We start from the raw sequence: 27,068 nt of genomic DNA, 5'->3' as shown, positions 1-27,068 counted from the left end.
AGGTCAAATTAGTGATGTCAAAGTCTCCATCTCAAATGTGCATTTTTAGGGTGAATAATTTCCTGAGCCTTTGTCCAGTGGTGAAGAGTAAAGTTGCTTTCTGAGAGAAGTAGTTTGGGTATTTAGTAGATTAGCATCGACCCACTGAAGCCTGGTTAGTTTCCTCACAGCAACGTCACTTATCTTTGAAAGGTCAGCTAATGTTAGTCAGCAGGAAAGTCTCTCGTTCAATAAACTCAGACAATGAGAAAACGCTGCACTTAATTATGATTAGTAAACATTCATGAAGTACATATGAAGTGAACAGTAATTGGTTCATTTTAATAAAAGAATCTGCAGACATTAGCAGATGTTTCTCAAGGACACAACAATTATGGTGTGACAAAACACGATAGACATTATGCTCACAAACATAACCACCTCAATGATCTGGCTGCTGACTCATCTAGAAATGTCTTTTGTCAGAGTGGCATGAATTGTATTGCATAATTTCTCCTCCGGTTGAGGTTTTCTCTTCCTTGTGAGCCAGTTTTCAGTTCCAATCTCATTTTTCTTGAGATGACGATCTTTAGGGGAAAATAAGAGCGCTCACGAAAACCCATTTCTGTTTTGCCAATTAAAAGCCACAAATGCCTTGAACATATCTTTGTCACAAAGAATTTTTTTTTGTTTTACAAAATGCTGGAGCACCAGTGTCCAATGAAAATCTGCATTTTCATTGACCATATGACTATGGATGATAACTAATGGAAACACCACAATTTCAAAAAAAACTCTCATTTTTCAAAAAAAACAAACTTCTTGCACTAGGATGAGGTGTTTTTTTGTTGTTTCAGAATATGGCAGCTGCTAATCTATACCCATGTTATGGTTGGTTTAACGAGAGAGTTTAGCAACTGGCCAGAATTAGTGTTCAACCTCAGTTTTCTTGATTAATGCAAATGTCTGAAATTTAAAACGCTTAAGTATTAGGAGGTACTGCTGGCGCTGGTTTTTAAAAAGAGGAGAGAGGCCATCCAACTGGCCAGAGATATCATCCAACATCTGAATAAATTGCAAAGGAAATGAAATACCCTCCAAAATCTGCAGTCTTATCAGTCCTGCTGACACTGAAATACGGCAGCTGCTATTCTAGATATTGTGCACCTTGAACTTGAAGACATTTACAGGTGATTGCATGAAATAGGGTTGCCGTTAAGGAAATTCTTTAGGGGGGATTAACTTGAACATGAAACAAAATAATATAATCCTAAAGGAAATGAAATGATTTTTTATTTTATTTTTTTTGCTCTAGAAAAAAACACAATAGGATCCACATTGTTAGTCTATGTTTTAAACTTTTAAGGAGCAGGAAAGTTTAAGAGGGTTTACTGAACACAGAGATTTGTGTGAAAATAATAAAATGGCTGCTGTAACTCTTGCTCACCACTAGATGCTTCCCTTACAATGAAATCTTGAAGCTGTGACTCGGATGAAGGTCGCTTTGATTTAAAAAGGCCACATTCTTGTACATTAAGTGTTGGACTGATGTAGTATTGAAATGAGCATCCCCTGCACATCTAATCTTTAAAAGGGAGATCAACAGGAAGACTCAATACAGGACAACCTAGACTTAAAGTTTTTCTCTACAGCTGTCTCATCATGCCAACTGCTCTATATTTGCTTTTCGGGTTACAGATCTGCATCTGCATCTGCATCTCATCAACCATTAACAAACAACAAACTGAGACGGTGAACAACTGAAGGGATTGTTGACATGTGTCACATGTTCCTTGCATTTCTTCTTTGGTTTTGTGTGACCTTCTAAAACACGCTCACTGCCAGGTATTTCCCAGGTATTAATTGTGCACCGTTTCCTCAACGAAGTCTTGCATTATTAACGTCATTTGATACGTTTTATTTAAAGATGAAGTTATAAATAGTCCTAAATTGAAAGCACAATGCCTGCAATTCTTTCTTGTCTGATCATTCAGCTGAACAGGTTCCTGACAGAGACAGACACGTTCCTCCCTTTAAAAAATGTTTTCACGCCACATGGTCAGACGTTTGCATAACAGTGGATTTCTTTTAGAAATGCTAGAATTAGCGTTTACACCAGTAGCATTGACACCTCCTGCCTGATTACCTTCATTACATTGAAATTTGTGCTGATCTGACGCTGATTAGCCATTCACCTTTTTGCCATTTTTCCCCAGTTCCAGACTAGAACTGTGTGCTCCTATATTTCTGATTACAAACTAACTGAAAAATGAGACGGTCCGACTCCGACCCCCGCACCCGGTGTCCGACTGTGACATCTGCCGCTCTCCTCCGAGGCATTTCAAAATAAAACTGCTGACGGCTTAACACGTGACGTCAGCCCCCTCAAAACACCAAACATCACAGAACCCGTCAGAGGAAAATGAAAGATGAACATGCTGTGATGTCATGTTTGTAAATAACATTGACCTTTATGAAACGCCATGGTGGACAAAAGCATTATAGGAAAAACAGAGAACAAAAGATTCAACAACCTGTAAAACAAAATAATTCACTGTTTATGGCTTTGCTGATGACTGTCGGTTTGTGGAAGGTAAAACTGCGACACGTCCCAAAGAATAATGAGGAGAATTATAAACTCTGGTCATTAAGCAATAAAGAGACAGACAATTACACTGTAATTTACAATAAGGGCGCTAAAATGTAAACTGAGTTCAGAAGTTCCCTGAACCTTCTCATTGGTTTTCTAGTTTTAAACATAAAATACAAAACAAACACAACCTAAGCATTTTCCTTAAGGCTTTAAAATGCAAAGTAATCAGTCGGGTGAACATGGGACTTCACTGTCTCTGTTTGATTGACTTGGGCTTCAGTTCACTCCAGTCTCTACAATAAGCCCAGTATCCACTGGGCAGATGATCAGTGGTGCTGTGTTCCTCCCATTGTCGTGGAGGCACGGATTAAAGTATGGATACATGGGCTCAGTAAAACAACATCCTTTGTAAGTGTAGAGGTGACTCTTTGCGTCTGCGTTGTAGAATGACACCGATCCTTCTTCGTAGTCCAGGAAAATGCCCACTTTGGTAGGTATTTCATGGAGGTGGAGGATGACGGAGGGTCCGGCGCAGGCCCGGAGACTCTCCCCCTTCCGCCTGCAGATCGCCCAGTAACCGTTGTCTGGACGGACGGTTATGGAGCCCTTCCTGTTTATGGACTCCTTTGCCACTCCAAGATCCCAGTCTGTTTTATCCCCGACCTATTGAATAAATCGGAGAACAGAATTAAACAACTGATGAGATTTCACAAGGGGCTTCAGCTGGATGAGTTATTTGCCCCGGTGATACTTGCTAATTCAAATGCCAAATCTTAAAACTCTTCGCTTCATCAAACTCTCATCAATCTTTGAGCTCTGAATTGCCTACAAGCTAGCAATTTTCCTACACTGTCTGTCACTGTTCAGCAATAGCTGTGATTCTGTCAACTTCTTACCTTGACCACCCAGTATCGTCTCCCAGAGGTGAATCTCTGTTTCCCCAGAACGGCAACACAGGAATCGAACCTACGAGAGTCACTGGGGAGCGCATGCTTTCTCTGTTGGGAGCTCAGGCTCACCTGTGGATCACCGTCATGAGACTTGTCAGTCCAAAACTCACATGTCTAAAACTCTGAAGAGCAGGATATAGTGAGGGATGATGCAGTCTCTCAGTGAAATGTACCTTTTTACCATCTGGGGACAGAAGAAGCCAGCTGGCAGCAGTTGCAGGGTCCAGAGTCACATTCACTGAGGATGGATAAGTATAAAGAACGTTAATCTCTCTAAGGGTGATCTCACATCATCCCCGTTTAGCCTGCTTTAACCAAACTCTCCGGGGAGGTCCGAATGCGCAATCAAACTTTGATGCGAAACAAAAAAGCAAACTCTGTTGGAACTATGTGAACAGCAAACGGACCAGGAACTGTTCCAAAAGCAGGACACAAGGTGAAGCACAGGGAATTCTAGCTGAATACAACCAAAATAAATGCGTGTCTGACACCAGCAGGAGAAATGTCTCTCCGTCTTTTGCCAAAGACAAAAGAAAAATCTGATGCTGGTCCATTTTTGTTCACATTTTATGAAGAAGGCAGTGGCGCTTATGTCTTCTTCAGTGGTTATTGGTAGAGAGCCAACATTCTTCAATGAACAATGTTGGCAATTTGCAGCTGAAAATGTTGCACCTTTGGTTCGTAATTAAACCAAGTCAACTATCAGATGTGAAATTATTCCAAGTGTCACTGAGGTTTTGTCTTGGTAAGCCCTAAACAGTTTAGTCATCGGTGTTAGGGGAAAAAATCATTTCCTTAACTACCTTTAAAGCTTCATACGCATACCTGCAAATTTGACCACCTTGGTGACTTCTGAAAAGAAACAGAAAAAAAACAATCGATTCAAACCATTTCATAAATCAAGTTGGAAATGAGAATGGTAAAATCCTCATGAAGAATGTCAAAGCAACATCTAATGCAACGTCAATCAATTAGTCACAGACCTTCGGCGCAAAGATTCTTTTCAAGTTCTTGGCAGAGGTCCACCAGCTTGGAGAAGGTTGTCCTCACGCGTCTGATGTAGATGTCGGGGTCAACACTGACCTCTGACCAGTTCGTTGATGACAGTGGAGAGCTCAGACAGGGGAAGCTCTAAAATTATTAAATGAGCACAACAAATATGTTTAAAGGGTAGAAACAAGCCTGGTATCGCTGCTGTCGCGGCTACATCAGTGAAATTGACCTGGTATAATCTGATATACTAGATTGCGTTATGTCCTATCAGTTTGTACAATATTTTAAAACGGTCTTTTTGTGGTGATCAGTCCACGACTGACCTGCAGCAGGTGCAGTGGATCCTTGGTGTTCTCCAGGTACTGCAGCTCACTGCGTCTCCGCTGCAGTTCGCCGAGCTCCTGGTCGAGCTCTTCCAGGAGATCCTCCGCTCTCCGTTTCGCTGCTTCGTGCTTTTCTTCGAGCTCCTCGATGAGCAGGGCCTGGTTTCTCTCGATGGCATTGATTGCCAGGTTGGCTATGTGAACACTGGTTTGTATCTCCTTTTCCTTCTCTATCTGCAAGTATAGAAAGAGCGAAAACTGATTTCACAGTTTAAAGAAAGCAAATTAGAACGGAAATTCTTAAATGATTATTTCCAACATGTTTGTAGAATTGTTCTTTTTGAACATCTTGAAAATGAACTACAGGTCCCACTGTGCACAATTATTCTGTTTTGATAAGACTTGTTGATAACTCAGCTTAGGACTGGACAACATATATCAGTCCATGGGGCCCTTTAGAAAATTATTACAAAAAATAAAAATAAACTCAGCTCTACTGAGGGGACTCCTTGGTGGCCTTGTATTCAGTCCATTAATGGACTGAATACAAATAACTTTTTGCTTCCAATGTCATTTTCAAACTTTCCGAGATACTGAGTTTGGGTTATCTTTATCTAAAAGCAATAACCATCAAAAGGCCTGGGATATATCACTCTGTCTGTGTCTATAAGATATATTCACTTTCTGAGATGACTGACAAGAAGGATTTCACTTTTATGCCATTTTTTCTTAGCTGTACTGGAACATTTCAATCAAACACCAGGAGCTCCTTATGACGTATTGATAAAGCAGTCGCAGTAGTGATTGCAGAAAATATAATACATCCACTAGACACCTTGAAGGAGAAAACAACTGAACCTGAACTGAAATGAAAGCCTTACCCTGCTCTGCTCCATGGAGGTCTTGATCTCCTCAGCCTTCTTCAGTCTGGTCTGGATCATCTCTTGAATCTCTGCTTGAACCGCCTTCAGCTGTGCCTGAACAAACATCAAACGTGACAACACGGATTGCCTTAAAGATCAACAGAACGTAATCTTTCTAAGGTTCATAAGGTTATGAAATAAATCATTTGGTGTAAATGAGAGTAAAATCAAACAAGTTAGTGGGCGACAAAAAACCGAGCAACAATCCAGAACGCTGCTGCTGGTGCTCTGACTAAAACCAGGACGATGGCGTTTTAAAGTCCTACTTTTGATTAGGAGTCAATGGATCATTGAGCAACATAATTTGTGTGTGTTGATGATTCCATTAATTGCATTTGACAAAATTTAATACGCATTACTTGTCTCACAAATGGTGACTGCGTGATGTTTTTATGGTGTGAAGCACTTTGGATTGCCTTGTTGTTCAAATGGGCAACACAAATAAATCTGACTTGACTTGAAATAATCCTAAAATCTACAATAGAGGAGTAACGTACCTTGACCCGCTTGCTCTCTTTCTCCATAGGAACGACGTCGTGGTGCTTGTGGTCCCTCTCGGTGCAGCTCGCACAGACGGGGGTCTGCTCCTTCTTGCAGAACATCTCCAGGGGCCTGTTGTGGTTTCTGCAGAGGTGGCTTGTGCTGAAGGTGGCCGGATCCGTCAGCCTGTGCTTCGTCATCACCGGATCCCTCAGGTGAGGCACCAGGTGCATTTCGCAATAAGACGCCTGACAGACCAGGCATGACTTCACCGCCGTCAGCTTGTCGTCGCTGCAGATGTCGCAGGTTATGCTGTCGGCTTTCAAGGACCGTCTAGAGGAGTTTTTCCTCGGCGCCGGCTCTGGCCTGCTTGCTTGTTTTGTCCTCATAGACCTTTTGTTGTGACACAGAACTCGAGTTTAGTGAAGAACATGTTTGACGACTGCATGACATTGGAATAGATCCGCACCTTTTGAATTGGTCAGTAATGTCTTTTAAGACGATGTTCACCCTGAGGTCCGGACGGGTCTGGAAGCTCTCTTTGCACAGCGGACATTCAGACTTGTGGCTGGAGTCCCAGAAGCCATTGATGCATTCGAGGCAGAAGTTGTGGCCACATGGGACGGACACCGGATCGGTGAAGCTGTCCATGCAAATGACGCACAGAACTTGCTCCTCAGACAAAGCGTACGCCATATTTCTGGGTGGATAAAATAAAAAAATAATAATTACACAAGGTTATCTTTTCATGGAAGGGAAAGACAAGCTAAAAAAGTGAAAAGACTGAACTTATGGACCATGAATTAGAAAAGGTTCACAAAATAACTAGTAACTGAACCATTTCTCAATGGTTCTTTTCAGTTGAGGCCTGAAGTGTACGGCAATTAAAGGGAAACTTGCACTTTTTTTTCATCTTGCTGTCTAAAACTAAATCAGTCCAAATGTCTGTTGTTTTACGTTAGTTAGCATTACTCACATTTTTGTCCATTTATTTACAAAATGCCAGAAAACCTAGAGAGAACATTTTGATTTTTCCCTTTCGTCAAATTCGGAAGTTTGCATTCCGAACGATTGTAGTCTATTAACACAATGACTGAAACTCAGATTATTATGCAATGGCTTTGGAATCCTCTGACATGTTATTGGCCTATTAGAATTAATTGGAGGCACACCTTTGTACACATTTGTACTTCAAGGCCAGAACGAGAACACACCGTTTCATAATTTTCTCGTGTGACGCGGTGGGAAGGACAAACGACATCAGACAAGATATCATCAAGAGAGTTATGCAAAGGTGCAAGTCCAATTAATCCCTGGCAACTATTTACGGATGTTTGAAGATGCCACGGTCATCTGTTCAAACAATTACGCAAGTATGAACATGATGGGAATGTCCAACCATCACAGCGCTCAGAAAGGAGAGATGGATGTATTTTCGATTTAAAATGTGCAGATGGATCCCAGAACAAAAGCCAAAGACCCTCTGAAGATGCTGGTTGAATCTGATCAGAGGGCATCATTAGTGAAACTGTTTCTGTACCAACATGGGCTGAAAGGCCACTCAAGCCAAGAAGAGACCTTTGCTTCAAAAAAAGGCCTAAGGAGTCAGATTGCAGCTTGCCCGTCCTGTCCTGTGGTCTGATGAACCTAAATGTTCACCCTTGTTTGGTGACAATGACCGTCGTTATATCTGTAGGAAGAACGTGGATGTTTGGACTGTCCTAACTGGTGCTGTTTGGCTGCTGGGTGACCTGGTCCGCTTTATAAAACAAAAGGGATCACGAGGAAAGTGGAAATATTGATGCAACATCTAAAGACATCAGCCAGGAAGGAAAAGCTTGGGCACAGATTGGTCTTCCAAGTGGACAATGACTCTGAGCACACAGTCAAAGTGCTTACAATGTGACTTAAGGGACAACAAAGTCAGTATTTTGGTGTGACCATCACAAACGTCTGAAATGAATCCTATGGAGGAGTCGTGGGAGCATCTGGAAAAGCGTGAATGGGCCACAACTCCAGTAAACTATTGTGAGACGTTTGTGAAAGGAAACCCAACAGATTTGATCCGAGTCATGCAGTTTGGAAGACAGTTATCCCAGCTACTGCATGTCCGAATGTGAGTAAACATCAGAATTTGAAGAAAGTTACAAAGAAATCCAAGAGATTTAATTTCAGAGAATGAGAAGAAAATGTGTGTGTTTTTACTTGGTGTGTGTGAATGCCTGGCTTCAACTGCAAATGATTTTATAAACACTAGTTTATGCCAAACGGTTAACGCAGAGAGCAGTTAAGAAGCAATTCAAAAACAATGGTACATACTTGCTGGTAGTAGCTCTTAACAGTTTTCTCCGTGGCCTTACTTATAATAATTAACTCTAATAGGTGAAATTAAATAACAGTAAAAGGGAAGTGTTTCAGTATTTCCTGGTCATTTTTTCATGTCTGCCAGTTTAAAGGCCAGTGCCTGACTGAATTCCCCTTCACTTCATTTCTCAGCTGTGATTTGTTGCAGTTTTAACACATTCAAGAGGATTCCTTTAAAAACAGCAGCCTGCACTTTGCTGCTGCGGGTGGAGTCAGCCGGCGGGTTTCCAAAAGCACGGTGATCGCCGGGGATCTAATTTTGCACTTTTGTTCTTGAAATCCTAATCCCTCTTCCTGCAAAGCACTTGGAGTAATTTTACATCTTGAAGGTGTCGCACAAATAAATTTCGCTGTGAAAATGCTGAACATGGTTCAGATTATGTTTGCATTGTGAGTTTAAAACGTTGCTAAACTGTTTCAATGATTCATGTCTTACATTTCATTGAAATAAACATTATTATTATCATTACATCCAGGTGCAGCCACAAGCATTATTTCAGGAGAGCTTGTTCAAACAAGGAGCACACATTTGTTTGCCTCAGATAAGAAATGTTGAAAATGTGATGTGTAATTATGAAAGATGTCTTACCTGTGTGGGTCGACGGCTTTCACCAGGTGTGTTCACTTGCACCAGACACTTTGCTCTCTTTATGTTGGAAGCTACTCCCACCGCGGCGTTCCGACCAACCGGTTTCTCCAGTTTCACCGGCTCCCTACTCTGAGTTTTCAGTTGCTGAGAAATACCTCAGCGATTTCCACATCGGTTTGTTTGTGCACAGAAAACTTCGGTTTTCTACACCTTGATCAATCTGACGTCCAAAAGGGTCAAAAGGTGTCTTAAAGCGACAGGTCAATTTAACCCTCGGACATGAATCGGTGCTGCTTTGATCAAAGCTAAAAAGCTGTCGTCATGACACGGTCCAGATGATTTATTTAACACCCTCTGAATCTCTGCTGGTTGTCGCTTTTTATTTGTGGATTTCAGCTCTTGTCCCACTTGAGAAGTCGACTCATGAACTTAACCACAAGTCTGTCGGGTTTCAGAGGATCTGGAAACTATTGCATTTTTCTCACATAAGTTATGCTTCAACAACTCGCAATAAGAACTGATTATATTTAATTTATCTTAAATATGCCATTTACTTTCCTGTGTCCTGTCACCTTGTGAACATCCCAACCGGATCTTGTTTGGATATGTGTGTAATTATATGTAACATGTATATTTATATATTTGCATGTAGACTTTCATTGTAGCGCTCAAGGTTGTTTTGGTTTTTTCTCTATTCTTTGTACTTGTAAAACTTTTAAATCGGTATTTATTTACACACACACACACAGAGACACACACACACGGAGTCAAAATTATGTTCTGTGAGAAAACTTGTAAAAAAAAGTGTAAGAAATAAAATGAGTGCATTGAACTCGAGGGGTTTTTCTTTTGTTTGGTCGGTTCTGTTATTCATTCCTTCGTTAATTTGTCTGTTCATTCTGTCATTCGTTCCTTCATTTTGTACAGTTATATATTTATGAGTAAACAGATTCTCTATTACACCGTATCTTGAATTTGTCATGAATATGCTCTGATAACATTTAAAAATAAAAAAAAAACATTCGATGTTTACAGCTGAGGTCTTGCCAGAAGATGAATCTCCTCCGCAGCTTTAAGTTACTTGCGATCTTTGGTTTTCAAATATTACCTTCTGTTATCAACTCTGGCTTAATGATACCATCGCTGTTGTGCCGTTTCATTGTCAGGATTTTGTTTTTGCACTTGGATTTCTTACTTCTGGTCACATTTCTTTGTGGGTCAGATTTGTTTGGTGCACAGTTCGTCATTGTTCTGTCCAAACACCTTTTCTGTCTGCAGCCTCTCTGGTTACCTTGGGCCTCCAGGCTGAGTTGAAATCAAAACTCGGAGAGAAGAGTTTCAATTTCATTTCAGTCTGTTTGCATGAAAGCTCTTCACAGCTTCTGCTTTAAACTTTTCTACAACCGTCTTTCTCTCTATCTCTGACTTTCCATGTATGTTGTGTTTCTCTGTCTTCCTGACGATGTTCGTTCATTAATCAGAACAGCAGACCTCCAGTTATTCACAGAAAAGCTATGAAGGTTATCCATCACGTAAAGCCCAACAAACACATTGAATTTCTTTTTTCTTGTGACACAATAAAACGTGGAAAAGTTAAAGGGGTTGAGAAACTTTTGTGGAAACCATTGTGTGCCATTCCACTACGTCGGCCTACTTATGTAACACGAGCTCTGGAAACCTCACCCAGTGAGTTTCTGATACGACATCAGCACAAGGCGAGAGAACAGAATGTCTCAATGGGATCACTTGGGAGGATTCCATGTTTCGGATCAAGTGCCATTTGTGACAAACCCGAGAACAATGCGTACACAAAACAAACGGATGGTCTAAAATTAACCCTTGAGGAATGCCCATTGGTACTCGGGTACAATAAAGAACGTCCCCTTTGAAATAAAAAAAAAAAAAAACCATATTAATACTGTCTTCCAAAGTGGGTGACGTGGCTCAACATTGTGACAGACTATCAACATAGTTTCAGAGAAAATGGATCAACTTCAATGGCGTTGATGGCGTTAGCAGAAGAAATATTAGACAGGATGGATAGAAGGAAATTTTCAATCGATGTAGATCTCCAGATCTCAAGAAAGCCTTCGATACCATAAATCATGACATCTTACTCAAAAAACTGGAGAAGTGTGGAGTTAGGGGGGCAACAATACACTGGCCTACAAGCTACATTGGACAAAGGAAACAATTTGTAGAAATATGTAGTCAGAAACCAGATTTATTAAGCATAACTTGTGGGGTCCTGCAGGGGTGAGTGTTGGTCTCCAAATGATTCAATTTATATGTAAATGACATATTCAGAGTATCAAAACCTGCTAAACTACATAATACTTACAGATGATATTAGTATCGTCTGTACCAGAGAAAACATCCAGCGATTCTTTGAGGTGGTCAATGCAGACATGAAAAACTACAACATAGGTCCTAAATGAATAAATTGTCATTACATGTAGATAAAACTAAATTTATAATATTTGGAAACTGTAACTGGACGCAATAAAATAATGCCATAAAAATAGCTGTTGACAGCTTTAAAACAAGTCCTTGAGATCAGATTTCTGGGTGTTTATACTGGATGATAAATTTAGCTGGAAACCACAGATCGGCCTAGTAAAATCAAAACAAGTTCTGAGGGGAATAAGATTTTACAAATCGTAGCTTATTTTGTACAATGCACTCATTGTACCACGTTTGACTGTGTAAGTTTTGACACAATGCATGCAAAACAAATTGACAGCCATTGTACGTAACACAAACAAAAATCAATCTGAATATTACATAAAGTGGGGTATCGGGAGCATTGAAACTCGCTGTTTTTTCATCCAAATGTACCCAAATTCTGGGACCTTGTAAAAATTTTAAATGTACAATTCATGCTTAAAGTAAGGCTGAATTCACACTGCAGGCCAAAGTGACCCAGTTCAGATTGTGTGAGCTGTAAATAATCTTTTCATGACAGTCTGAACAACACAGGTGGGATTGTTTTCGAATGTGACCCAGGCTTCTAGGATATCCGATACGTGTCCAATTCAAACGTGACCTGAATCTGAACACTCAGGTCATCCGATCTGATTCTCATTGATACAAACGTCACTTTTTCTGCGTCATGATACACAAATCAAACAACAACCAAGGCGGACTGTGCTGAGGATTCACTTGTTAAAGCGCTGGCTCCGGTCAGACAACATCTTCAAATATATGCTCCACTAATAGGATCCATGTTGACTTCAGCTTCTTCTTTTTACGGTGATTGGCAAAACACTGAGCATGCTCTCTATGTGTGATGTTATTGCGCCCTCTCCTGTGCATGCGCGACATTTTCAGGTCGTTTGCAGTTTAGATTGCAGATCACAGGTCATGTTTGGAGGTTTCCTCCACTTCTGCTGAGTGTCCACTCAGTGTGGGTGGAGTTTGTCCACAGGAACAGAAAGGATTCCTGTCGAAAGTGGTATGAACACCTGCTTTCTTGCAATTTCCAATGAAATAAAGAGAATAGTGAGAAATGAGTTTGTGTGTGTCCAAATGTGCAGATATGTGTGTGGTGTGTTGTGTTTGTGTGGCGAAATATGGTTCATGGCTGCAAGGAAACATATAGAATTGGACTTTGTTTTTTTATATATATATTTTTTTGCATTTAAACTTGACTGGCGGGTCAAATTGACCCGAACTGTATCTATGTAAAAAGTACACTCAAAAAATACTTCCAACTATTTTTAAACTTTATAACGGGTCAGTTTGACTCAGAACATAACAGGAAGGTTAAACAGAGAGAGGCGGACCCAGAACCTGCTTGCAGGAACTGGGTCCAAAAGCGAAAGTCAAGTGTGGATTAGAGAGAGAAACACATTCAAGTACCTACAAACAATCTCCAAACTTTCAGCTCCGCTTTGTCATGGCGGGTGAGTTGGTTAAATTAATTACTCAAAATGAATAAAAAAAAAAAACAGTTACTGTTTTTTTTTACTGTTTTTTTCTACTATCACCAATATTTCCCTGCTTTGCTTTTTGTTTGCACCAGGGCCCGTCCATTTTCTCTTCGTCGCCATCTGTTTGGAAACCAACTCCACTGCTATGCAAGAAGCAGGAGAGTTTGAATGTCAAATATAAACAAATATAGCTCCTAAAGCTACGAAATTAAAACTCGGGTCACTTTTTGTCACTCTCCGGTTCGGTAACTATTTTTCGTTCTGGTCGCTTGGCCTTCGCGCGCGCGGATGTATGCACGCAGGCTCGGTATAGCAGCTAAAGATAAAAAAAAGTTTCCAACTTCCTTTTCTGTCTGCTGGGGCGGAAACCCCGTGTTTTGAGCCTCGTAAAGCGCTGCTGTGGTATCCCTCCGCGGGGAGAGAGAGAGGTTTTTAGGTCAGAACTGGTTCAGTGAATCTGCAGTAACATTATCAACACTTCAAATGTCCTGACTCATCTAACACTTTAACCTTTAACATTGGCAACTAGTTGTAGTTGATGTGCTCAGTGTTATGCTGCGTTTGTGAAGTTTCACAGTTGACATGAAATCAACTCATTTCAGTCACATGGATCTGAACATAACTCATCTGAACATAACTCCAGCAATGAAACGTGTGGTGTGGTCGAAAGCCTTGCTTGTTTCTGAGATCAAAATCTAGTGGGATTTAATATTTAATTAAATAATAATAATAATAAAACGATTTTATTGTCTTCCAGCATCAAGTAGAACAAAGATAGTCCTGCTGGGAAAATCTGGCATTGGGAAGAGCAGCCTTGGAAACGCCATACTGGGAGCAAATCTGTTTGAAGAAAACATGTCCCCAAACTCTGTGACACATGAATGCAAAGTTGCATCTAGAGATATCAACGGAGCGTCTGTCCAAGTCATCGACACTCCAGGCTTCTTTGGAAACACCACGAATGAAGAGCAGCTGAAGAGGGAAATGCTGAAGTGCATTGAAATGTCCGCACCTGAGATTCACGCGTTTCTCATTGTGCTGAATGTGGGACGATACGGAGACCAGGAGAAGCAGGTCATCGATAAAATAAGGAATATTTCACAGACGAGGCTCTGAAACACGCCGTGGTTGTGTTCACTTACGGCGACCAGCTGAGAACAGGCCAGAAGATTGAAGACTTTATAGAAGAGAATCCTTGTCTGAAAGAGCTGGTGAGGAAGTGTGGAGGCCGGTGTCACGTTGTGGATAATAAATACTGGAAAGATCAGCAGGACGACTACAGGAGCAACAGGATTCAGGTCGGTCAGCTTCTCAACACGATAGAGAGAATGAAAAACGAGCAGAGTGGCTACACCAACTTCTTACTTCAAGCGGTGGGGAATGAGATAGCGAGGATGTTGGAAGGCAGAGAAGGATGGCCCTGGGGCCAGATTTTGAAGGTATCAGCTGGAGCTACTGTAGGAATGTTGCTGGGAGCATTTCTTGGTTTTTTAAATGCACACCAATTCCATGTCTTGGTGCATTTGGTGGAGCATTGGTTGGTGGCATAGCTGGGGCAGGTATAGCTTACAGCAGTGAAACAACAATGGATGGTGTTGTAAAAACAGCTAAAATCATTTTCAAGATCGGAGAGAAACGGCTGAGAGTGTCATGCCTGGTAAACAGTCCAAACAGTTCTGGAGAGGAGTCAAAGTTGAAGCCTGAATAAAGTAAAGAAATAAAATTGCAAGGGCGAGAAGCTCAGACCACATGGAGACTGATGATCTACATTTTTGTCCTTCCTGGTTCTGCAACAGAACGTGGAACCAGGAAGGTCACTGTTTCGAAACTCATCAGTTTTCAGAAGTAATTGCTCCTGGTTCCTTGAAATGTCAGATCCTTATTTTTGCGTAGCCTAAATAACTGAAAACCTTTTATACAAACCTAAAATCGTCTCCATGTGGACGGGGCCTCAGTTTGTCGAATGTTTAGACGTTTGTCTTCATGGAGGGTTAAAATTGAGGAGGGAATAATAACATAAACGCAAACAAACGATAAAGCCACTGATAAATCTGTCATCAGCAACAGTGGAAGTGGTTGATAATGTTTGTAAAATGTTATTTTAACAGCAGGGCAGAAGATTAATTATGTAAATAATACAACAAGATGATGAAGGACATAAGAGGTTGGGGGGTGAAGCATTGTTCTACATATAATTTTAACATCTTTTTTAAAAAAAACAATGTCTGTATTGAAGCTTCACATCAGGAGCTATAATATTCTATTATATATTACATGAAAGCAGAAATAAATCTAAGTAGTTTTCCATTTACAAAATGTAGAAAACTGATATGTTCTGAGAAACTTTGTGTTTTTAGAACCTCGTTTTGGAACATTGTTGATTAAAACCTTAATAACCTTTTAATAGCCTAACAGTTACTGTTTCCTGTAATTATATTTTTATTGCATTGTTTTAGTTTTTCTCAATACAAAATTAACCAATTAACTCGAGCTGTTCAGGTCATGTTATTCTAAATGATTTCTTTATAACTGTAAAAATATATGTACATGTATATGTAATAAAGACTATTTTCTTGTTAAGTTTATCACAACTTGTGAATGTATGTTAAAATATTAAGATTTAAGTCATTCTTTTTTTTCCTTTACAAGCATGTCAATTATTGTCAATGTTGCTTTCTCTCTTTTTTTTTCAAACCAATAAAAACTTGATTGATCTGAACTTTTATTTTTCTTGTGTTTTTATTGCAAGTGAAAACACGTAATGCAAAATTATTTATTCTTTATTTTTGTAAAATCTATAACACACAACACCACATGATCCTTACAATAAAGAATTATTTTGCGTTTGACTAAAACTGCTGCATGTTTGAAATCAGTAACTCCATCGGTTTGGCCACATAATGCAGAGTTTTATTATCGACTCCATCATCTTGCACAAAGTCAGCACAAAGGCTGTTTTTTTTTTTTTTTTTTTTGCAAGATATTTAGGTTTTTAAACCAATCAGAGACAAAGATGAGCCGTTTGTGACTAAATGTTTAGTAAGAATTGTCATTGATGTATAATTTAGTGTCAGAACCACAGAGGACAGATTTATGTGTAAAAAGCAGCGTCTTTATTGTTGTGTTCAACATTCTAACATATTTATGCTGCTGCAAACATGCAATTTGATAGGCAAGAACTTCACGTATGAAGTGATATTTGAAAAAGAAAAAGCCAGAAATGCAAAAAGAGCTAAACGCTAAAACAGAAACATCTGTGGATAGCGATACTTCAGAATTCAATTTACTTCATTTAAACAAAATCCAGCTACAAAAAGTGACAGGTTTATTTTGGTTTTAATTGTGTTTTTCAAATATGGCGTCACTTTGTTGTGGCGCCGCATTCGGTGTTTCTGTTGCTGCGGCCGTCCGGGCCGGCGAGTCCAGTTATGTGTTAGAAAAAATGTAACACTTGAACAAAGTTAAAACAGTGAAAGCTCCACCACAAAACAACCTGCAGCTGAATCAAACAACTGAATTCATTACTAACATGCCATTGTTATAATTATGTAATATTACGGATTATGGGATCCGTTATTTTGTGGATATTAGGTCATAAATGGGACGACAAGTTCAGAGGGACGAAAGATGTTGATTTTTCCTCTTGGAGAAACATTCAGAGCAGCAAATCATGATGGAGCTGCTGTGGGACTGAGATCCTGTAATCAATCCAACCCAATTATCTGCTCCTTATTGATCTCTGCAGCATGTTCTCCCCATCTTTTCCACATAATTATACCAAAAATGATCACACTAAAAATAAACACTGGCTTCGGTCTCACATATTTCATGACACTCTGAAATAAGCGGTGGATTATGGGTTGTTGGTTCTGTTTCTTCCAGTCTTGCAGCATTTTTGTGCTGTAGCAGCCGCCGTGGTTTTGGGCCACCATGTTGTCAATGGTGCTGAGCAGCTGCTCCACCTGGACCCGGTTGTTTCTGACCTTGTCCTGCGTGTTTACCCAGTACTTGTTGTCAACGACGTGGCACCTCCCTCCACACTTCTCCACCAGATCCTTCAGTTGCTGGTTTTTCCTAACAAACTCCTCGATCTTCGTGCCTTCCGCCAGCTGGTCGCCGTGCGTGAAAACGACGGCGGAATACTTGAAAACCTCTGCGGAGAAACAATCCTGGATGATTCTGACCTGTCTCTCCTGCTCCGTAAATTTCTCCACTTTGAGCACGATGAGAAAAGCGTGGGGCCCGGAGCGCACTCTGAGGTACACCTCTCCACCTCGCACCTCTGCTTCTTCTCGGACAGCCCGGAGTGAAAGAAGCCGGGCGTGTCGACCAGAGCGAGGCTCCGGCCGTGATCCCGCCGGGTCTCTGACCGGCAGCGAGTGACCGCTGAGCTGGTGAAGTTCTTGACTTCGAAAACGTCCGTCCCCAGGATGGTGTTGGCCAGGCTGCTCTTCCCACATCCAGTCTTCCCCAGCAGGACAATCCTCCACACGTCTGGCAGCAGAAGAGAAAAACGACAATAAATTGATTCCGGTTCAGTCTTTTATTTTAGGAAACACTTTTATATACTTGCTGCTGACAATAAGTATTTCAAAATATTGTAAATGCGTTGCCTGGTTTTTCATTCTATTGAAACTTGGTGCCTCTTTGAGTTTCTGTGTAGGAGATATAACAGTTTATTTTTTTATGGCAAGTAGGTGAACTTTGACCCCTGGCAATTCCCCTTCAGCCTACTCAAACTCACCGTTTTGGTAACTTTAGATGGGACATGCCTTATGAACAGACTGACGGAGTTTGAAGCCGATCAATCGAAATCCCTAGGAGGAGTTCGATCAAATGTAAACGGCAAAAAGGTGGTCAAAATCAGAACTTCAATCCAAAATAGCCGACTTCCTGTGATACTTGCACTATGACATTAATTGTAAATTCTGAGCGTCTTGGGGAGCTCTACAAGTGTACCAAATTTCATTTCTCTACGATGAAGCAAGTGAATAGCAAAGGGTCCTTTGAAAATTTCTAGGTGGAGCCGTTGAGCCATTTCTCTTGCGATTTTTGCAACGACCTTAAAACAAAAATTTTAAACAGGCTTGACGCGTCCGCCAAGGTTGGTGAGTTTTGAATATGATAAAGTCCCCAAAAAACAATTCATTTGGGTGGAAGAATAATAACAATATGCAAGAAAACAATAGGCCTTCACTGCTCAGACCTAATTACTTTTAAACTGAGAGAGAGGCGGACCCAGTACCTGCCTGGAGGAACTGGAGCCTAAAGTGAAAGTAAAGTGTGGATAAGAGAGAGACACACATTCAGTACCAACAAACAATCCCAGCAACTGACTACACCATCTCCAAACTTTCAGCTCCTCTTTGTCATGGCAGGTGAGTTGGTTAAATTAATTACTCAAAATGAATAAAAATAAAAAACAGTGACAGTTTTTTTTTTCTACTGTCATCAGTATTTTCCTGCTTTGCTTTTTGTTTGTACCAGGGCGCGTCCGTTTTCTCTTCGTCGCCATCTGTTTGGAAGTCATCTGTACTGCTATGCAAGAAGCAGGAGAGTTTGAATGTCAAATATAAACAAATATAGCTCCTAAAGCTACAAATTAAAACTCAGGTCATTTTATGTGACTCTCCTGTTCAATAACTATTTCCTTCTGGTCCCTCTTTATTGATAAATAAAGAGGCAGAACTATCTAAAAGAAGGAAATGGAAAAAGTTTCCAACTTCCTTTTCTGTGCTGGGGCGGAGACCCCGTGTGTTGAGCCTCGGAACGCGCTGCTGTGTATCCCTCCGCGGGGAGAGAGAGAGGCATCTAGGTCAGAACTGGTTCAGTGAATCTGCAGTAACATTATCAACACTTTAAATGTCCTGACTGATCTAACGCTTTAACCTTTAACGTTGGCAACTAGTTGTAGTTGATGTGCTCAGTGTTATGCTGCGTTTGTGAAGTTTTCACAGTTGACATGAAATCAATTCATTTCAGTCACATGGATCTGAACATAACTCATCTGAACATAACTCCAGCAATGAAACGTGTGGTGTGGTCGAAAGCCTTGCTCGTTTCTGAGATCAAAATCTAGTGGGATTTAATATTTAATTAAATAATAATAATAATAAAACGATTTTATTGTCTTCCAGCATCAAGTAGAACAAAGCTAGTCCTGCTGGGAAAATCTGGCATTGGGAAGAGCAGCCTTGGAAACGCCATACTGGGAGCAAATCTGTTTGAAGAAAACATGTCCCCAAACTCTGTGACACATGAATGCAAAGTTGCATCTAGAGATGTCAACGGAGCGTCTGTCCAAGTCATCGACACTCCAGGCTTCTTTGGAAACACCACGAATGAAGAGCAGCTGAAGAGGGAAATGCTGAAGTGCATTGAAATGTCCGCACCTGAGATTCACGCGTTTCTCATTGTGCTGAATGTGGGACGATACGGAGACCAGGAGAAGCAGGTCATCGATAAAATAAAGGAATATTTCACAGACGAGGCTCTGAAACACGCCGTGGTTGTGTTCACTTACGGCGACCAGCTGAGAACAGGCCAGAAGATTGAAGACTTTATAGAAGAGAATCCTCTGAAAGAGCTGGTGAGGAAGTGTGGAGGCCGGTGTCACGTTGTGGATAATAAATACTGGAAAGATCAGCAGGACGACTACAGGAGCAACAGGATTCAGGTCGGTCAGCTTCTCAACACGATAGAGAGAATGAAAAACGAGCAGAGTGGCTACACCAACTTCTTACTTCAAGCGGTGGGGAATGAGATAGCGAGGATGGGGGAAGGCAGAGAAGGATGGCCCTGGGGCCAGATTTTGAAGGTATCAGCTGGAGCTACTGTAGGAATGTTGCTGGGAGCATTTCTTGGTTTTTTTAAATGCACACCAATTCCATGTCTTGGTGCATTTGGTGGAGCATTGGTTGGTGGCATAGCTGGGGCAGGTATAGCTTACAGCAGTGAAACAACAATGGATGGTGTTGTAAAAACAGCTAAAATCATTTTCAAGATCGGAGAGAAACGGCTGAGAGTGTCATGCCTGCTAAACAGTCCAAACAGTTCTGGAGAGGAGTCAAAGTTGAAGCCTGAATAAAGTAAAGAAATAAAATTGCAAGGGCGAGAAGCTCAGACCACATGGAGACTGATGATCTACATTTTTGTCCTTCCTGGTTCTGCAACAGAACGTGGAACCAGGAAGGTCACTGTTTTGAAACTCATCAGTTTTCAGAAGTAATTGCTCCTGGTTCCTTAAAATGTCAGATCCTTATTTTTGCGTAGCCTAAATAACTGAAAACCTTTTATACAAACCTAAAATCGTCTCCATGTGGAAGGGGCCTCAGTTTGTCGAATGTTTTAGACGTTTGTCTTCATGGAGGGTTAAAATTGAGGAGGGAATAATAACATAAACGCAAACAAACGATAAAGCCACTGATAAATCTGTCATCAGCAACAGTGGAAGTGGTTGATGTTTGTAAAATGTTATTTTAACAGCAGGGCAGAAGATTAATTATGTAAATAATACAACAAGATGATGAAGGACATAAGAGGTTGGGGGGTGAAGCATTGTTCTACATATAAATTTTACATCTTTTTTAAAAAAAACAATGTCTGTATTGAAGCTTCACATCAGGAACTATAATATTCTATTCTATATTACATGAAAGCAGAAATAAATCTAAGTAGTTTTCCATTTACAAAATGTAGAAAACTGATATGTTCTGAGAAACTTTGTGTTTTTAGAACCTCGTTTTGGAACATTGTTTTAAAACCTTAATAACCTTTTCATAGCCTAACAGTTACTGTTTCCTGTAATTATATTTTTATTGCATTGTTTTAGTTTTTCTCAATACAAAATTAACCAATTAACTCGAGCTGTTCAGGTCATGTTATCCTAAATGATTTCTTTATAACTGTAAAAATATATGTACATGTATATGTAATAGACTCTTTTCTTGTTAAGTTTATCACAACTTGTGAATGTATGTTAAAATATTAAGATTTAAGTCATTCTTTTTTTTCCTTTACAAGCATGTCAATTATTGTCAATGTTGCTTTCTCTCTTTTTTTTTCAAACCAATAAAAACTTGATTGATCTGAACTTTTATTTTTCTTGTGTTTTTTGCAAATGAAAACACGTAATGCAAAATTATTTATTCTTTATTTTTGTAAAATCTATAACACACAACACCACATGATCCTTACAATAAAGATTTATTTTGCGTTAGACTAAAACTGCTGCATGTTTGAAATCAGTAACTCCATCGGTTTGGCCACATAATGCAGTTTTATTATTGACTCCATCATCTTGCACAAAGTCAGCACAAAGGCTGTTTTTTTTTTTTTTTTTTTTTTTGCAAGATATTTAGGTTTTTAAACCTATCACAGACAAAGATGAGCCGTTTGTGACTAAATGTTTAGTAAGAATTGTCATTGATGTATAATTCAGTGTCAGAACCACAGAGGACAGATATATGTGTAGGAAGCAGCGTCTTTATTGTTGTGTTCAACATTCTAACATATTTATGCTGCTGCAAACATGCGATTTGATAAGGCAAGAACTTCACGTATGAAGTGATATTTGAAAAAGAAAAAAACAGAAATGCAAAAAGAGCTAAACCCTAAAACAGAAACATCTGTGGATAGCGATACTTCAGAATTCAATTTACTTCATTTAAACAAAATCCAGCTACAAAAAAAGTGACAGGTTTATTTTGGTTTTAATTGTGTTTTTCAAATATGGCGTCACTTTGTTGTGGCGCCGCATTCGGTGTTTCTGTTGCTGCGGCCGTCCGGGCCGGCGAGTCCAGTTATGTGTTAGAAAAAATGTAACACTTGAACAAAGTTAAAACAGTGAAAGCTCCACCACAAAACAACCTGCAGCTGAATCAAACAACTGAATTCATTACTAACATGCCATTGTTATAATTATGTAATATTACGGATTATGGGATCCGTTATTTTGTGGATATTAGGTCATAAATGGGACGACAAGTTCAGAGGGACGAAAGATGTTGATTTTTCCTCTTGGAGAAACATTCAGAGCAGCAAATCATGATGGAGCTGCTGTGGGACTGAGATCCTGTAATCAATCCAACCCAATTATCTGCTCCTTATTGATCTCTGCAGCATGTTCTCCCCATCTTTTCCACATAATTATACCAAAAATGATCACACTAAAAATAAACACTGGCTTCGGTCTCACATATTTCATGACACTCTGAAATAAGCGGTGGATTATGGGTTGTTGGTTCTGTTTCTTCCAGTCTTGCAGCATTTTTGTGCTGTAGCAGCCGCCGTGGTTTTGGGCCACCATGTTGTCAATGGTGCTGAGCAGCTGCTCCACCTGGACCCGGTTGTTTCTGACCTTGTCCTGCGTGTTTACCCAGTACTTGTTGTCAACGACGTGGCACCTCCCTCCACACTTCTCCACCAGATCCTTCAGTTGCTGGTTTTTCCTAACAAACTCCTCGATCTTCGTGCCTTCCGCCAGCTGGTCGCCGTGCGTGAAAACGACGGCGGAATACTTGAAAACCTCTGCGGAGAAACAATCCTGGATGATTCTGACGACCTGTCTCTCCTGCTCCGTAAATTTCTCCACTTTGAGCACGATGAGAAAAGCGTGGGGCCCGGGAGCGCACTCTGAGGTACACCTCTCCACCTCGCGCCTCTGCTCCTTCTCGGACAGCCCGGAGTGAAAGAAGCCGGGCGTGTCGACCAGAGCGAGGCTCCGGCCGTGATCCCGCCGGGTCTCTGACCGGCAGCGAGTGACCGCTGAGCTGGTGAAGTTCTTGACTTCGAAAACGTCCGTCCCCAGGATGGTGTTGGCCAGGCTGCTCTTCCCACATCCAGTCTTCCCCAGCAGGACAATCCTCCACACGTCTGGCAGCAGAAGAGAAAAACGACAATAAATTGATTCCGGTTCAGTCTTTTATTTTAGGAAACACTTTTATATACTTGCTGCTGACAATAAGTATTTCAAAATATTGTAAATGCGTTGCCTGGTTTTTCATTCTATTGAAACTTGGTGCCTCTTTGAGTTTCTGTGTAGGAGATATAACAGTTTATTTTTTTATGGCAAGTAGGTGAACTTTGACCCCTGGCAATTCCCCTTCAGCCTACTCAAAAACTCACCGTTTTGGTAACTTTAGATGGGACATGCCTTATGAACAGACTGACGGAGTTTGAAGCCGATCAATCGAAATCCCTAGGAGGAGTTCGATCAAATGTAAACGGCAAAAAGGTGGTCAAAATCAGAACTTCAATCCAAAATAGCCGACTTCCTGTGATACTTGCACTATGACATTAATTGTAAATTCTGAGCGTCTTGGGGAGCTCTACAAGTGTACCAAATTTCATTTCTCTACGATGAAGCAAGTGAATAGCAAAGGGTCCTTTGAAAATTTCTAGGTGGAGCCGTTGAGCCATTTCTCTTGCGATTTTTGCAACGACCTTAAAATACAAAAATTTTAAACAGGCTTGACGCGTCCGCCAAGGTTGGTGAGTTTTGAATATGATAAAGTCCCCAAAAAACAATTCATTTGGGTGGAAGAATAATAACAATATGCAAGAAAACAATAGGCCTTCACTGCTCAGACCTAATTACTTTTAAACTGAGAGAGAGGCGGACCCAGTACCTGCCTGGAGGAACTGGAGCCTAAAGTGAAAGTAAAGTGTGGATAAGAGAGAGACACACATTCAGTACCAACAAACAATCCCAGCAACTGACTACACCATCTCCAAACTTTCAGCTCCTCTTTGTCATGGCAGGTGAGTTGGTTAAATTAATTACTCAAAATGAATAAAAATAAAAAACAGTGACAGTTTTTTTTTTCTACTGTCATCAGTATTTTCCTGCTTTGCTTTTTGTTTGTACCAGGGCGCGTCCGTTTTCTCTTCGTCACCATCTGTTTGGAAGTCATCTGTACTGCTATGCAAGAAGCAGGAGAGTTTGAATGTCAAATATAAACAAATATAGCTCCTAAAGCTACAAATTAAAACTCAGGTCATTTTATGTGACTCTCCTGTTCAATAACTATTTCCTTCTGGTCCCTCTTTATTGATAAATAAAGAGGCAGAACTATCTAAAAGAAGGAAATGGAAAAAGTTTCCAACTTCCTTTTCTGTCTGCTGGGGCGGAGACCCCGTGTGTTGAGCCTCGGAACGCGCTGCTGTGTATCCCTCCGCGGGGAGAGAGAGAGGCATCTAGGTCAGAACTGGTTCAGTGAATCTGCAGTAACATTATCAACACTTTAAATGTCCTGACTGATCTAACGCTTTAACCTTTAACGTTGGCAACTAGTTGTAGTTGATGTGCTCAGTGTTATGCTGCGTTTGTGAAGTTTCACAGTTGACATGAAATCAATTCATTTCAGTCACATGGATCTGAACATAACTCATCTGAACATAACTCCAGCAATGAAACGTGTGGTGTGGTCGAAAGCCTTGCTTGTTTCTGAGATCAAAATCTAGTGGGATTTAATATTTAATTAAATAATAATAATAATAAAACGATTTTATTGTCTTCCAGCATCAAGTAGAACAAAGATAGTCCTGCTGGGAAAATCTGGCATTGGGAAGAGCAGCCTTGGAAACGCCATACTGGGAGCAGATCTGTTTGAAGAAAACATGTCCCCAAACTCTGTGACACATGAATGCAAAGTTGCATCTAGAGATGTCAACGGAGCGTCTGTCCAAGTCATCGACACTCCAGGCTTCTTTGGAAACACCACGAATGAAGAGCAGCTGAAGAGGGAAATGCTGAAGTGCATTGAAATGTCCGCACCTGAGATTCACGCGTTTCTCATTGTGCTGAATGTGGGACGATACGGAGACCAGGAGAAGCAGGTCATCGATAAAATAAAGGAATATTTCACAGACGAGGCTCTGAAACACGCCGTGGTTGTGTTCACTTACGGCGACCAGCTGAAAAAGGCCAGAAGATTGAAGACTTTATAGAAGAGAATCCTTGTCTGAAAGAGCTGGTGAGGAAGTGTGGAGGCCGGTGCCACGTTGTGGATAATAAATACTGGAGAGATCAGCAGGACGACTACAGGAGCAACAGGATTCAGGTCGATCAGCTTCTCAACACGATAGAGAGAATGAAAAACGAGCAGAGTGGCTACACCAACTTCTTACTTCAAGCGGTGGGGAATGAGATAGCGAGGATGAGAAGCGAGCAGAACCTTCCAGGACAGGGGGGAGGCGGAGAAGGATGGACCTGGGGCCAGATTTTGAAGGTATCAGCTGGAGCTACTGTAGGAATGTTGCTGGGAGCATTTTTTGGTGCTCTTGCATGCAAACCACATCCATATATTGGTGCAGGTGGTGGAGCATTGGTTGGTGGCGCAGTTGGGGTAGCTATAGCTTACAGCAGTGAAACACCAATGGATGTTGTTGTAAATACAACTCAATTCATTTTCCAGATCGGAGAGCAAATCGTGAGAGTGTCATGCCTGGTAAACAGTCCAAACAGCAATGAGAGGAGTCAAAGTTGAAGCCTGAATGAAGCAAAGAAATAAAATTGCAAGGGCGAGATGGAGACTGATGATCTACATTTTTGTCCTTCCTGGTTCTGCAACAGAACGTGGAACCAGGAAGGTCACTGTTTCGAAACTCATCAGTTTTCAGAAGTAATTGCTCCTGGTTCCTTAAAATGTCAGATCCTTATGTTTGCGTAGCCTAAATAACTGAAAACCTTTTATACAAACCTAAAATCGTCTCCATGTGGAAGGGGCCTCAGTTTGTCGAATGTTTTAGACGTTTGTCTTCATGGAGGGTTAAAATTGAGGAGGGAATAATAACATAAACGCAAACAAACGATAAAGCCACTGATAAATCTGTCATCAGCAACAGTGGAAGTGGTTGATAATGTTTGTAAAATGTTATTTTAACAGCAGGGCAGAAGATTAATTGTGTAAATAATACAACAAGATGATGAAGGACATAAGAGGTTTGCGGGTGAAACATTGTTCTACATATAATTTTAACATCTTTTTTAAAAAAAAAACAATGTCTGTATTGAAGCTTCACATCAGGAACTATAATATTCTATTCTATATTACATGAAAGCAGAAATAAATCTAAGTAGTTTTCCATTTACAAAATGTAGAAAACTGATATGTTCTGAGAAACTTTGTGTTTTTAGAACCTCGTTTTGGAACATTGTTGATTAAAACCTTAATAACCTTTTCATAGCCTAACAGTTACTGTTTCCTGTAATTATATTTTTATTGCATTGTTTTAGTTTTTCTCAATACAAAATTAACCAATTAACTCGAGCTGTTCAGGTCATGTTATCCTAAATGATTTCTTTATAACTGTAAAAATATATGTACATGTATATGTAATAAAGACTCTTTTCTTGTTAAGTTTATCACAACTTGTGAATGTATGTTAAAATATTAAAATTTAAGTCATTCTTTTTTTTCCTTTACAAGCATGTCAATTATTGTCAATGTTGCTTTCTTTTTTTTCAAACCAATAAAAACTTGATTGATCTGAACTTTTATTTTTCTTGTGTTTTATTGCAAGTGAAAACACGTAATGCAAAATTATTATTTTTTTTTTATTTTTGTAAAATCTATAACACACAAAGCCACATGATCCTTACAATAAAGAATTATTTTGCGTTTGACTAAAACTGCTGCATGTTTGAAATCAGTAACTCCATCGGTTTGGCCACATAATGCAGAGTTTTATTATCGACTCCATCATCTTGCACAACGTCAGCATAAAGTCAGGTTATTATTTTTTTTTTTTGCAAGATATTTAGGTTTTTAAACCTATCACAGACAAAGATGAGCCGTTTGTGACTAAATGTTTAGTAAGAATTGTCATTGATGTATAATTCAGTGTCAGAACCACAGAGGACAGATTTATGTGTAAAAAGCAGCGTCTTTATTGTTGTGTTCAACATTCTAACATATTTATGCTGCTGCAAACATGCAAT

The 27,068-nt window shown here is 40.2% G+C and overlaps 3 protein-coding genes and 3 pseudogenes across 4 annotated transcripts; 3 read left to right on the top strand and 3 right to left on the bottom strand.

Annotated features, from left to right (window-relative positions):
* Positions 1–310: 310 nt before the first annotated feature.
* On the bottom strand, positions 311–9,236 carry LOC129352383 (E3 ubiquitin-protein ligase TRIM39-like). 2 transcript variants are annotated; one of them, XM_055021351.1, is made up of 10 exons: positions 9,195–9,236; positions 6,711–6,941; positions 6,259–6,634; positions 5,720–5,815; positions 4,839–5,072; positions 4,506–4,653; positions 4,348–4,374; positions 3,696–3,760; positions 3,469–3,591; positions 311–3,235 (listed from the first exon to the last, which is right to left on the bottom strand). In XM_055021351.1, the coding sequence occupies exons 2-10, from the start codon at positions 6,935–6,937 to the stop codon at positions 2,849–2,851; spliced, it is 1,683 nt and encodes a 560-aa protein (XP_054877326.1). In that variant the 5' UTR covers positions 6,938–6,941; positions 9,195–9,236; the 3' UTR covers positions 311–2,848. The 2 variants fall into 2 exon arrangements, with proteins under 2 accessions (XP_054877326.1, XP_054877325.1); XM_055021350.1 differs by lacking the exon at positions 9,195–9,236 and having other exon boundaries at positions 6,711–6,948.
* A 3,781-nt stretch (positions 9,237–13,017) lies between these two features.
* On the top strand, positions 13,018–14,783 carry LOC129352399 (GTPase IMAP family member 5-like; annotated as a pseudogene).
* A 1,130-nt stretch (positions 14,784–15,913) lies between these two features.
* On the bottom strand, positions 15,914–17,751 carry LOC129352343 (GTPase IMAP family member 9-like; annotated as a pseudogene).
* A 661-nt stretch (positions 17,752–18,412) lies between these two features.
* Positions 18,413–20,576, top strand: LOC129352397 (GTPase IMAP family member 7-like). Its single transcript, XM_055021366.1, has 2 exons — positions 18,413–18,504; positions 19,264–20,576. Exons 1-2 carry the CDS (start codon positions 18,498–18,500, stop codon positions 20,211–20,213), a joined length of 957 nt encoding a protein of 318 aa, XP_054877341.1. The 5' UTR covers positions 18,413–18,497; the 3' UTR covers positions 20,214–20,576.
* Positions 20,577–21,590: 1,014 nt separating this feature from the next.
* On the bottom strand, positions 21,591–23,130 carry LOC129352342 (GTPase IMAP family member 9-like). Its single transcript, XM_055021301.1, has 2 exons — positions 23,119–23,130; positions 21,591–23,045 (listed from the first exon to the last, which is right to left on the bottom strand). Exons 1-2 carry the CDS (start codon positions 23,128–23,130, stop codon positions 22,206–22,208), a joined length of 852 nt encoding a protein of 283 aa, XP_054877276.1. The 3' UTR covers positions 21,591–22,205.
* Positions 23,131–23,411: 281 nt separating this feature from the next.
* Positions 23,412–26,564, top strand: LOC129352395 (GTPase IMAP family member 7-like; annotated as a pseudogene).
* Positions 26,565–27,068: the final 504 nt, after the last annotated feature.

This window comes from Poeciliopsis prolifica, unplaced genomic scaffold (assembly GCF_027474105.1).
Source record: "Poeciliopsis prolifica strain line A6 unplaced genomic scaffold, Auburn_PproV2 SCAFFOLD075, whole genome shotgun sequence".
Lineage (NCBI taxonomy): Eukaryota > Metazoa > Chordata > Actinopteri > Cyprinodontiformes > Poeciliidae > Poeciliopsis > Poeciliopsis prolifica.
Note: the sequence above shows the minus strand (reverse complement) of the source record. Positions and strands in the feature narration are given on the sequence as shown.